Source organism: Oncorhynchus clarkii, unplaced genomic scaffold, assembly GCF_045791955.1.
Source record: "Oncorhynchus clarkii lewisi isolate Uvic-CL-2024 unplaced genomic scaffold, UVic_Ocla_1.0 unplaced_contig_5647_pilon_pilon, whole genome shotgun sequence".
Lineage (NCBI taxonomy): Eukaryota > Metazoa > Chordata > Actinopteri > Salmoniformes > Salmonidae > Oncorhynchus > Oncorhynchus clarkii.
In genome coordinates this window covers 156,608-170,414 of record NW_027258013.1, presented here as the reverse complement: position 1 = coordinate 170,414, position 13,807 = coordinate 156,608, and the positions used below count along the sequence as shown (strand labels likewise).

The 13,807-nt window shown below is 44.2% G+C and overlaps 1 protein-coding gene across 1 annotated transcript in view; it reads left to right on the top strand.

Moving 5' to 3' along the window:
- The first annotated feature begins 444 nt into the window (after positions 1–444).
- LOC139394507 (dynein axonemal heavy chain 6-like) overlaps positions 445–13,807 on the top strand; it is a 153,574-nt gene continuing 140,211 nt past the window's right edge. The window contains exons 1-10 of the mRNA XM_071142580.1: positions 445–708; positions 878–1,072; positions 1,551–1,834; positions 4,482–4,749; positions 8,050–8,184; positions 9,834–9,945; positions 11,641–11,740; positions 11,970–12,178; positions 13,086–13,177; positions 13,589–13,699. Coding sequence (XP_070998681.1) covers positions 445–708; positions 878–1,072; positions 1,551–1,834; positions 4,482–4,749; positions 8,050–8,184; positions 9,834–9,945; positions 11,641–11,740; positions 11,970–12,178; positions 13,086–13,177; positions 13,589–13,699 — 1,770 coding nt within the window. The remainder of the gene's footprint in view (positions 709–877; positions 1,073–1,550; positions 1,835–4,481; positions 4,750–8,049; positions 8,185–9,833; positions 9,946–11,640; positions 11,741–11,969; positions 12,179–13,085; positions 13,178–13,588; positions 13,700–13,807) is intronic.

Below are 13,807 nucleotides of genomic sequence, written 5' to 3'. Positions count from 1 at the left end.
TGTTCTGTAGTTTCTCTACTAATGTCTATGTTGAAGTGCCATTGATAGCTATGTAAGTAATACACCTTGACTTGCTCAGAAATATGTTATAAATTGCTAGCGCGACATTGTTTCTGTTAACCAAACTGATGGTTTGTGATATCACTGTATATAACCGTCTCAGCGTTAGCGGATGTTGTTGGCTATGTTTGTTTTGAATTTTTTGATTTAACGTTATATTGCAATGTTTGTCTCTTGTTGCCAGGTAAGTTGCTAAACAACTGAAATGTCTGTTATGTGCAAGATGACTTGCATGCTACTATAGTTTGCTTTGACACGAGTTGATAGACCGAAACGAAAGGGAGAGCTTATCGTCCCCCACCTCCCTCTCCTTGTGCTCTCTCCTTCTTCACCCCCACACACAGTATCCACTCAGACCCAGAGAGGCAGACTATCTGAGCCACCATGTCTTCGTTCTGCCAGAAGGGGTCCCCTCGCTGCCAGGCTGGCCCAGGGAGAGAGGAGGTGGCGGGGGCCCGGCAGCAGAGGATGACCCTCCCATTCACCATGTCCCCGGGCCACATAGACCCAGAGGCACTGAGAGCCAGGCTGATCTCAGTAGCCCCGAGCCAGGCACAACGCAACCCTGATGCCCTGGTCTTCACACACACCACCAAGGCCCAGGAACGCAGGAGGGCAGGGCAGAGACCCGTACCGCTGGAGATACTGGTGGGTGGGGTGGGGTGGGGGGGTGAATATGGGGACCCAGCCACTTGTAAACACTGTTTGCTCACAGTAATGTTTTCTAAATATCAGCCTTTGTTCTCATAACCATCCCAGACATCAACTGCCCCATAAGCACATAAACACCTCTATTTACACATCTTCTCTCATTCAGCCGGTCCTGAAGAAGTACCAGGACCACAAGCAGCCAGAGTTCATCCACAGGCAGAACAGGGAGAGGCTGCTCCAGTCGGGCTGGAAGCCTCCGTCGCCCTCCCTTGCTGGGGTAGAGTGGATGGACAAGGCCCCTGACAGACAGAGCTCCACCCTTCACCTCCCTGAGCTGCCTGACCACGTCAAGGAGAAACAGGTGGAAGACTGAGAAGGGCTCTGCTGGACGTACAGACGTCATGCAGATTTGACATGGTTTAATTTGAAATCAAGATTGTCTTAACCATGATTTCACTAGTGATGTACAGCCATGTTCTGAAATAAATTATTGATTGTAGACGGTGGGAGGCAGATACTGAGCTGTGCTCTGTTCGTCAGTAGCCTTCCCTATAGCCCCCTCGCTCTCTGATGACTCTGAAGCTCTCTGAAGCTGAGAGGTGTCACAGTGGACTGATATGGGTCAGACAACTGTTAAACTCATAGCCTTTCTTGTTCTGTTTTAACCAGTACTTCCATCAACCTCATTTGAGCCACAGAAGAAACCAGTCCACAATCAGTATATGTCTCTTTTGTTGTCAAGAGACGTAGTACAAAGTCCCCTTTCAGCTGTTCATGACGCTTTTCAAAGTCAAATAAATAAAAATATAAAACTGACTGTCACTGCTTCCTCCCTCCAGGCTCAGATGACCCAGAGTACCCTGTGTTCCCCCTCTCCCCCCAAACGCCCTCGCTCCTCCAAGTCCGCAAAGCCCTCCCCCACCGGAGCCTTCCTCCACTCCCCCTTCCCTCTCCCAGCCAGTCACCCCATCATCTTCAGCTCTGCAGAGGATGTGATTCGTGCCAAAATACGCTCCCCGCCGGACATCGTCAGAATCATCCGGAACAACCCTCACCTGGGCTTCCTGTACATGACCTCTGCCGCACCCAAGAGCTCCATCAAATATGATGCTTATAACCTCAAGTAAGAGAGGGAGAAACACACACCCTAACCTATATCAGATAGGATGTTTATAACATCAAGAGAGGGAGAAACACACACACCCTAACCTATATCAGATATGATGTTTATAACCTCAAGTAAGAGAGGGAGAAACACACACCCTAACCTATATCAGATATGATGTTTATAACATCAAGAGAGGGAGAAACACACACCCTAACCTATATCAGATATGTTTATAACATCAAGAGAGGGAGAAACACACACCCTAACCTATATCAGATATGATGTTTATAACCTCAAGTAAGAGAGGGAGAAACACACACCCTAACCTATATCAGATATGATGTTTATAACATCAAGAGAGGGAGAAACACACACACCCTAACCTATATCAGATATGATGTTTATAACATCAAGAGAGGGAGAAACACACACCCTAACCTATATCAGATATGATGTTTATAACCTCAAGTAAGAGAGGGAGAAACACACACCCTAACCTATATCAGATATGATGTTTATAACCTCAAGTAAGAGAGGGAGAAACACACACCCTAACCTATATCAGATATGATGTTTATAACCTCAAGTAAGAGAGGGAGAAACACACACCCTAACCTATATCAGATATGATGTTTATAACATCAAGAGAGGGAGAAACACACACACCCTAACCTATATCAGATATGATGTTTATAACATCAAGAGAGGGAGAAACACACACACCCTAACCTATATCAGATATGATGTTTATAACATCAAGAGAGGGAGAAACACACACCCTAACCTATATCAGATATGATGTTTATAACATCAAGAGAGGGAGAAACACACACCCTAACCTATATCAGATATGATGTTTATAACCTCAAGTAAGAGAGGGAGAAACACACACCCTAACCTATATCAGATATGATGTTTATAACATCAAGAGAGGGAGAAACCCATACCCTAACCTATATCAGATATGATGTTTATAACATCAAGAGAGGGAGAAACACACACCCTAACCTATATCAGATATGATGTTTATAACCTCAAGTAAGAGAGGGAGAAACACACACCCTAACCTATATCAGATATGATGTTTATAACATCAAGAGAGGGAGAAACCCATACCCTAACCTATATCAGATATGATGTTTATAACATCAAGAGAGGGAGAAACACACACCCTAACCTATATCAGATATGATGTTTATAACCTCAAGTAAGAGAGGGAGAAACACACACCCTAACCTATATCAGATATGATGTTTATAACATCAAGAGAGGGAGAAACACACACCCTAACCTATATCAGATATGTTTATAACATCAAGTAAGAGAGGGAGAAACACACACCCTAACCTACATCAGATATGTTTATAGCCTCAAGTAAGAGAGGGAGAAACCCACACCCTAACCTATATCAGATATGATGTTTATAACATCAAGAGAGGGAGAAACCCATACCCTAACCTATATCAGATATGATGTTTATAACATCAAGAGAGGGAGAAACACACACCCTAACCTATATCAGATATGATGTTTATAACCTCAAGTAAGAGAGGGAGAAACACACACCCTAACCTATATCAGATATGATGTTTATAACATCAAGTAAGAGAGGGAGAAGCACACACCCTAACCTATATCAGATATGATGTTTATAACCTCAAGTAAGAGAGGGAGAAACACACACCCTAACCTATATCAGATATGTTTATAACATCAAGAGAGGGAGAAACACACACACCCTAACCTATATCAGATATGATGTTTATAACATCAAGAGAGGGAGAAACACACACACCCTAACCTATATCAGATATGATGTTTATAACATCAAGAGAGGGAGAAACACACACACCCTAACCTATATCAGATATGATGTTTATAACATCAAGAGAGGGAGAAACACACACACCCTAACCTATATCAGATATGATGTTTATAACATCAAGAGAGGGAGAAACACACACACCCTAACCAATATCAGATATGATGTTTATAACATCAAGAGAGGGAGAAACACACACACCCTAACCTATATCAGATATGATGTTTATAACATCAAGAGAGGGAGAAACACACACCCTAACCTATATCAGATATGATGTTTATAACATCAAGAGAGGGAGAAACCCACACACCCTAACCTATATCAGATATGATGTTTATAACATCAAGAGAGGGAGAAACACACACACCCTAACCAATATCAGATATGATGTTTATAACATCAAGAGAGGGAGAAACACACACACCCTAACCTATATCAGATATGATGCTTATATATTCAAGTAAGAGCAACGTCAAGAAGAGAGAGATGCTACTTCTCAATTATCTCTAATTCCATTTATCCTTGTTCACTTCCCTTCACTAATTTTAATGGAAAGGACTGCCTGGTATAAGAAACATGGTGGAAACTGCCTCTAACCCATACAGCACCAATTCATTGCTTTTAGATTGTGGGAAGTAGTGAGCGAGTGTTCACTTCAGAACAAAGGAGGTATTATTGGGACTCACAAAGAGAGACGACACAGACACTCACACACACTCACGCAAAAATTTGAATATAAAAATAAAAAAAAATAAAAATCAAATATAAAAACCTACAACCTTATTCTCACTACCCATCCCAAACTCTCACCTTTGACCCCCCCCCCCCCCCCCCCAGGATAGTGACGTATGAGAACATCAACAAGCAGGACTACTCTACCATCAGCCAGCAGGGTGTGACCTGCATCTCTGACGCGGAGATGGACTTCCTGCCGTTAGAGCGCTGGGAGCATGAGTACCGGTGCCACCGTCGCCTCCTGGCCATCCCGGCCTTCGCCCTCTTCAGGAGGTGGAAGGCCTTCAGAGTGTGGCGGACCAACGTCCGCAACAAGAAGATCAACACGTGCAAGAAGTCCCTGCAGGAGCGCCTGTTCATCGTCAATGAGGTGGTGGTATTGTTGGGTCCAGTAGTGTTTCCTGTTCATCGTCAATGAGGTGGTGGTATTGTTGGGTCCAGTAGTGTTTCCTGTTCATCGTCAATGAGGTGGTGGTATTGTTGGGTCCAGTAGTGTTTCCTGGTCAGGATAATGGAGTGGTGGTATTGTTGGGTCCAGTAGTGTTTCCTGGTCAGGATAATGGAGTGGTGGTATTGTTGGGTCCAGTAGTGTTTCCTGGTCAGGATAATGGGGTGGTGGTATTGTTGGGTCCAGTAGTGTTTCCTGGTCAGGATAATGGAGTGGTGGTATTGTTGGGTCCAGTAGTGTTTCCTGGTCAGGATAATGGAGTGGTGGTATTGTTGGGTCCAGTAGTGTTTCCTGGTCAGGATAATGGAGTGGTGGTATTGTTGGGTCCAGTAGTGTTTCCTGGTCAGGATAATGGAGTGGTGGTATTGTTGGGTCCAGTAGTGTTTCCTGGTCAGGATAATGGAGTGGTGGTATTGTTTGGGTCCAGTAGTGTTTCCTGGTCAGGATAATGGAGTGGTGGTATTGTTGGGTCCAGTAATGTTTCCTGGTCAGGATAATGAGGTGGTGGTATTGTTGGGTCCAGTAGTGTTTCCTGGTCAGGATAATGGGGTGGTGGTATTGTTGGGTCCAGTAGTGTTTCCTGGTCAGGATAATGAGGTGGTGGTATTGTTGTGTCCAGTAGTGTTTCCTGGTCAGGATAATGAGGTGGGTGGTATTGTTGGGTCCAGTAGTGTTTCCTGGTCAGGATAATGAGGTGGTGGTATTGTTGTGTCCAGTAGTGTTTCCTGGTCAGGATAATGGGGTGGTGGTATTGTTGGGTCCAGTAGTGTTTCCTGGTCAGGATAATGGGGTGGTGGTATTGTTGGGTCCAGTAGTGTTTCCTGGTCAGGATAATGAGGTGGGTGGTTTTGTTGGGTCCAGTAGTGTTTCCTGGTCAGGATAATGAGGTGGTGGTATTGTTGGGTCCAGTAGTGTTTCCTGGTCAGGATAATGGGGTGGTGGTATTGTTGGGTCCAGTAGTGTTTCCTGGTCAGGATAATGGGGTGGTGGTATTGTTGGGTCCAGTAGTGTTTCCTGGTCAGGATAATGGAGTGGTGGTATTGTTGGGTCCAGTAGTGTTTCCTGGTCAGGATAATGGGGTGGTGGTATTGTTGGGTCCAGTAGTGTTTCCTGGTCAGGATAATGGAGTGGTGGTATTGTTGGGTCCAGTAGTGTTTCCTGGTCAGGATAATGGGGTGGTGGTATTGTTGGGTCCAGTAGTGTTTCCTGGTCAGGACAATGGGGTGGTGGTATTGTTGGGTCCAGTAGTGTTTCCTGGTCAGGATAATGGAGTGGTGGTATTGTTGGGTCCAGTAGTGTTTCCTGGTCAGGATAATGGGGTGGTGGTATTGTTGTGTCCAGTAGTGTTTCCTGGTCAGGATAATGGAGTGGTGGTATTGTTGGGTCCAGTAGTGTTTCCTGGTCAGGACAAGACCTCTACATTTGTGTTTTTATACAAAATGGTCTGTACCATTGACCTGCAGTATGTGTTTATAGTCTAAATGGTCTGTACCATTGACCTGCAGTATGTGTTTATAGTCTAAATGGTCTGTACCATTGACCTGCAGTATGTGTTTATAGTCTAAATGGTCTGTACCATTGACCTGCAGTATGTGTTTGGGCTGGTTCAAGTTGTCTGAATGTTACTTTATTATTATTGAAACAATCCTGTCTTCCCTATGAGATGTTCATATAATGGAACCCAACTAGGTAGTTATTTTAAGATAACAGGAAGGAGCAGTAACAGCTGTGTATAATGGAACCCAACTAGGTAGTTATTTTAAGATAACAGGAAGCAGCAGTAACAGCTGTGTATAATGGAACCCAACTAGGTAGTTATTTTAAGATAACAGGAAGCAGCAGTAACAGCTGTGTGTAATGGAACCCAACTAGGTAGTTATTTTAAGATAACAGGAAGGAGCAGTAACAGATGTGTATAATGGAACCCAACTAGGTAGTTATTCTAAGATAATAGGAAGGAGCAGTAACAGCTGTGTGTGTATAATGGAACCCAACTAGGTAGTTATTTTAAGATAATAGGAAGGAGCAGTAACAGCTGTGTATAATGAAACCCAACTAGGTAGTTATTTTAATATAATAGGAAGGAGCAGTAACAGCTGTGTGTAATGGAACCCAACTAGGTAGTTATTTTAAGATAATAGGAAGGAGCAGTAACAGTTGTGTATAATGGAACCCAACTAGGTAGTTATTTTAAGATAATAGGAAGCAGCAGTAACAGCTGTGTGTGTGTATAATGGAACCCAACTAGGTAGTTATTTTAAGATAATAGGAAGGAGCAGTAACAGCTGTGTGTAATGGAACCCAACTAGGTAGTTATTTTAAGATAACAGGAAGCAGCAGTAACATCTGTGTATAATGGAACCCAACTAGGTAGTTATTTTAAGATAACAGGAAGCAGCAGTAACATCTGAGTATAATGGAACCCAACTAGGTAGTTATTTTAAGATAACAGGAAGCAGCAGTAACAGCTGTGTGTAATGGAACCCAACTAGGTAGTTATTTTAAGATAACAGGAAGGAGCAGTAACAGCTGTGTGTAATGGAACCCAACTAGGTAGTTATTTTAAGATAACAGGAAGGAGCAGTAACAGCTGTGTGTAATGGAACCCAACTAGGTAGTTATTTTAAGATAATAGGAAGGAGCAGTAAAAGCTGTGTGTAATGGAACCCAACTAGGTAGTTATTTTAAGATAACAGGAAGCAGCAGTAACAGCTGTGTATAATGGAACCCAACTAGGTAGTTATTTTAAGATAACAGGAATCAGCAGTAACAGCTGTGTGTGTGTGTAATGGAACCCAACTAGGTAGTTATTTTAAGATAATAGGAAGGGGCAGTAACAGCTGTGTATAATGGAACCCAACTAGGTAGTTATTTTAAGATAATAGGAAGGAGCAGTAACAGCTGTGTGTAATGGAACCCAACTAGGTAGTTATTTTAAGATAATAGGAAGGAGCAGTAAAAGCTGTGTGTAATGGAACCCAACTAGGTAGTTATTTTAAGATAACAGGAAGGAGCAGTAACAGCTGTGTGTAATGGAACCCAACTAGGTAGTTATTTTAAGATAACAGGAAGGAGCAGTAACAGCTGTGTGTAATGGAACCCAACTAGATAGTTATTTTAAGATAATAGGAAGGAGCAGTAAAAGCTGTGTGTAATGGAACCCAACTAGATAGTTATTTTAAGATAACAGGAAGCAGCAGTAACAGCTGTGTGTGTTTCCAGTCTCTGCGTCCGGCGTTGCTGAACATCAGAGAGATGTGCTACAGGATCAGTGACATGGGGCTTTGTCACATTCTGAAAGATCACACATACACTCTGGAGGAGTTCCAGGAGGCTCAGTACAACCAGCTGGAGGAGGTACGCAGTCTGTCTGTCCCTTTACATGACGTGTGTCTGTACCGTTACATGACATATTCTCTGTGTGTCTGTTCCTTTACATGACATATTCTCTGTGTGTCTGTTCCTTTACATGACATATTCTCTGCGTGTCTGTTCCTTTACATGACATATTCTCTGCGTGTCTGTTCCTTTACATGACATATTCTCTGTGTGTCTGTTCCTTTACATGACATATTCTGTGTGTGTCTGTACCGTTACATGACATATTCTCTGTGTGTCTGTTCCTTTACATGACATATTCTCTGCGTGTCTGTTCCTTTACATGACATATTCTCTGTGTGTCTGTTCCTTTACATGACATATTCTCTGTGTGTCTGTTCCTTTACATGACATATTCTGTGTGTGTCTGTTCCTTTACATGACATATTCTGTGTGTGTCTGTACCGTTACATGACATATTCTCTGTGTGTCTGTTCCTTTACATGACATATTCTCTGTGTGTCTGTACCGTTACATGACATATTCTCTGTGTGTCTGTACCGTTACATGACATATTCTCTGTGTGTCTGTACCGTTACATGACATATTCTCTGTGTGTCTGTTCCTTTACATGACATATTCTCTGTGTGTCTGTTCCTTTACATGACATATTCTCTGTGTGTCTGTTCCTTTACATGACATATTCTCTGTGTGTCTGTTCCTTTACATGACATATTCTCTGTGTGTCTGTTCCTTTACATGACATATTCTCTGTGTGTCTGTTCCTTTACATGACATATTCTCTGTGTGTCTGTTCCTTTACATGACATATTCTCTGTGTGTCTGTTCCTTTACATGACATATTCTCTGTGTGTCTGTACCGTTACATGACATATTCTCTGTGTGTCTGTACCGTTACATGACATATTCTCTGTGTGTCTGTACCGTTACATGACATATTCTCTGTGTGTCTGTTCCTTTACATGACATATTCTCTGTGTGTCTGTACCGTTACATGACATATTCTCTGTGTGTCTGTACCGTTACATGACATATTCTCTGTGTGTCTGTTCCTTTACATGACATATTCTCTGTGTGTCTGTTCCTTTACATGACATATTCTCTGTGTGTCTGTTCCTTTACATGACATATTCTCTGTGTGTCTGTACCGTTACACGACATATTCTCTGTGTGTCTGTTCCTTTACATGACATATTCTCTGTGTGTCTGTTCCTTTACATGACATATTCTCTGTGTGTCTGTTCCTTTACATGACATATTCTCTGTGTGTGTCCTTTAACACTAAACTAGTGACCCTGCAGAGTTTTACCCTGATAAAGCTTGTCTGTCCAGATGTTGGATGTTAGGTTATTACATTATTGCGTCGGAGCTCCTAGTGTGCGGTTCTCCTTTCATTGTTCATGTGTATCAGATTTGAAATGTCTAGCATGTTAGCGGTGCACGCTAGTCGTGTTCAATCAGTGACGTCACCCGCGCTGACACCCGCGCTGATACCCGTGCTGACACCTTGAAGTAAACGTTTCCCTTACGCCGCAAGAGCCTCAGCATCTGTGTGGCGATGCCGTGTGGGTGACAGTTCTGAGGGGGCCTGGTTGGAGCCCAGGATGCAGTACTGTTACATGTGTGTCTGTCCCTTTACATGGCAACTTGTGTGTGTGTGTGTGCAGGTATCTTCTCGTCTGGAAGAGTTCAGGGAGCTGGTAAAGGAGGTGGCCAGGAGCGCCTGTCACACGGCCATGTTGGAGGCAGGATACACACCTGACTATAACTACAACACAGGTACACACACACACCTGACTATAACTACAACACAGGTACACACACACACCTGACTATAACTACAACACAGGTACACACACACACCTGACTATAACTACAACACAGGTACACACACACACCTAACTATAACTACAACACAGGTACACACACACACACCTGACTATAACTACAACACAGGTACACACACACCTGACTATAACTACAACACAGGTACACACACACACCTGACTATAACTACAACACAGGTACACACACACACCTGACTATAACTACAACACAGGTACACACACACCTGACTATAACTACAACACAGGTACACACACACACCTAACTATAACTACAACACAGGTACACACACACACACCTGACTATAACTACAACACAGGTACACACACACCTGACTATAACTACAACACAGGTACACACACACACCTGACTATAACTACAACACAGGTACACACACACACCTGACTATAACTACAACACAGGTACACACACACACCTGACTATAACTACAACACAGGTACACACACACACCTGACTATAACTACAACACAGGTACACACACACACCTGACTATAACTACAACACAGGTACACAAACACCTGACTATAACTACAACACAGGTACACACACACCTGACTATAACTACAACACAGGTACACACACACCTGCCTATAACTACAACACAGGTACACACATACCTGACTATAACTACAACACAGGTACACACACACCTGCCTATAACTACAACACCGGTACAGACACACCTGACTATAACTACAACACAGGTACACACACACCTGACTATAACTACAACACAAGTACACACACACCTGACTCACATGTACACACACACCTGACTATAACTACAACACAGGTACATACACACACCTGACTATAACTACAACACAGGTACACACACACCTGACTATAACTACAACACAGGTAAACACACACACACACCTGACTATAACTACATCACAGGTACACACACACCTGACTATATCTACATCACCCCGGGCACACACACACCTGACTATAACTACATCACAGGTACACACACACCTGACTATAACTACATCACAGGTACACACACACCTGACTATAACTACATCACAGGTAAACACACACACACACCTGACTATAACTACAACACAGGTAAACACACACACACACCTGACTATAACTACATCACAGGTACACACACACCTGACTATAACTACATCACAGGTACACACACACCTGACTATAACTACATCACAGGTACACACACACACCTGACTATAACTACATCACAGGTACACACACACACCTGACTATAACTACATCACAGGTACACACACACCTGACTATAACTACATCACAAAAAAGTAGAAGTGTGTGTACTCCAGAGGGAACAGACAGTAGAGTGAGTCTGAAGTGTGTGTACTCCAGAGGGAACAGACAGTAGAGTGAGTCTGAAGTGTGTGTACTCCAGAGGGAACAGACAGTAGAGTGAGTCTGGAGTGTGTGTACTGCAGAGGGAACAGACAGTAGAGTGAGTCTGAAGTGTGTGTACTCCAGAGGGAACAGACAGTAGAGTGAGTGTGAAGTGTGTGTACTCCAGAGGGGACAGACAGTAGAGTGAGTGTAAAGTGTGTGTACTCCAGAGGGAACAGACAGTAGAGTGAGTCTGAAGTGTGTGTACTCCAGAGGGAACACCTGAGATTGAGCTGCTGTTTGAAGAGGCTCCAGAGAAGATGAGTTACACAGAACAGGCCAACAAGAGGTACCACTGTAGACGCCTCACCTGGTGGGTATCACTCACACACACACACACACACACACGCACACGCACGCGCACACGCGCACGCACGTGCACACGCGCACACGCACACGCACACACACACACACACACACACACACACACACACACACACACTCACACTCACACGTCCCATTTCTACCTGTACGTTGAGCTGGAGTGCTTTACCTGTGGAGGTGCTGTGAAGGAGCCCCCTTCCTACTCTGTCTTGTTCCAGTTTCATCCGGTTGGCTGACTACCTGATGGTGAACACCATGCACATCCTGGCTGTGAACTCTGTGGCCAAACTACTGGCCGTCCTGCAGGACCAGATCCAACACACCCCAACACACGCTGTCATCCACAGCTGGGCCGACACCGATGCTGCTGCTGCTGGAGACGGAGGTGGAGCCACGGAGGACTCCGACAGGAAGGTACAGCAAGACCGTTTCAGACCTCTCGTCTGGGACCCACAGCCGTTCCATGGATTTGATCTATTCCAGAACTAGTCCACGTGATTCAACCGGTCAACTAATCACCAGAACGTTGACCTGGTGACGCAGGTGAGGTAGTTCAGAGCGGCTACATGAAGGTGGCTGTGGAGAGGTTTGAAAAAGGCTTCAGGGACACTTTCTCAGACGTGGATGTAGCCTCATCCTGCGCGGACTAAAAAGCAACTATGGAGCTAAACAGACACGGTTGGCTTCGTGTTTATTGACAACATAAATACATTTAAACAATGGCCACCTTTTTGGCCAGTTGTTGATTAGCTATGAGTCAAAACGACATGGTATCAGTAACAAGATACAACTAGGATTCTCCACATGGCAGCTCCACGGCGTCCAGCCCCTTCGATGGGCCAGCATCATTACGTTTTCAGCCAACTCGTCTCAATGGAGATCCTCCAGTGGACCACTAGGCTTTCTGAAACCAGAGGCCTGTTTAGGAGAGTTTAAAGCTACAGAGGGACAGTGTGTAACAGGTGTTATCGTCTGTCTTGTAGAATGGAGAATACAGTCAGCTTTCTGCCTGCATCCTTCTAAAAACGCTTACTAAACGGAATAGTGGGTTCCTTTTGTTGTGACAATCCCTTCCCCTTTAACTGTGTATTGACCCCTGTGTGTGTGTGTGTGTGTGTGTGTGTGTGTGTGTGTGTGTGTGTGTGTGTGTGTGTGGTGTGTGTGTGTGTGGTGTGTGTGTGTGTGGTGTGTGTGTGTGGTGTGTGTGTGTGTGGTGTGTGTGTGTGTGTGTGTGTGTGTGTGTGTGTGTGTGTGTGTGTGTGTGTGTGTTTGGTGTGTGTGTGGTGTGTTTGTGTGTCTGTGTGTGTGTGTACCTCAGGCTACAGAGCCCACAGTGGAGGCTGTTCATCTTCTACCTATGTTTGTGTCGGAGCTGATGCTGGAGACCCACGCTCTGACCTACGAACCCTCCGTAGACCTCTTCCAGGTCTGTAACCCCTGACCTCTCAACTTTCAGCTCACTGACGATGTCATCATTCTGCTACATATCAGTAGGGCTCTGAATTTGTTACTTTTTTTGTTTGTAAAAATGTATCTCTCTCACGCTCTCTCTTTATACTGTCCCTGTGTTTTTGTTTGAGTGTCTGTGTGTGTGTCGTGTGTGGGTTGTGTGTCTGTGTGTGTGTTGTGTGTGGGTTGTGTGTCTGTGTGTGTGTCTGTGTGTGTGTCGTGTGTGGGTTGTGTGTGTGTGTCGTGTGTGGGTTGTGTGTGGGTTGTGTGTCTGTGCCTTGTGTGTGCCTGTGTGTGTGGGTTGTGTGTCTGTGCGTGTGTCGTGTGTGGGTTGTGTATCTGTGCATGTGTGTGTGGCTGTGTGTGTGTGTGTATATTCCCCTAACAGGAGTGTGTGTCAGAGATCATCTCTAGGTTCCAGGAGACGGTGTTGTCATTAGTTGTGTTGGTGACTGACTCCTACTTTGATGCCTTCACTCAGCCCATGATCAACAGCAAGGTGTGAAACACTACCGTTGACTAATTAGCATAAAAACGTTTTTTTATCTTACAGTAAGCTCGGTGTAACAACTACACCTGTTATAGTGAGACAACTACACATGTTATA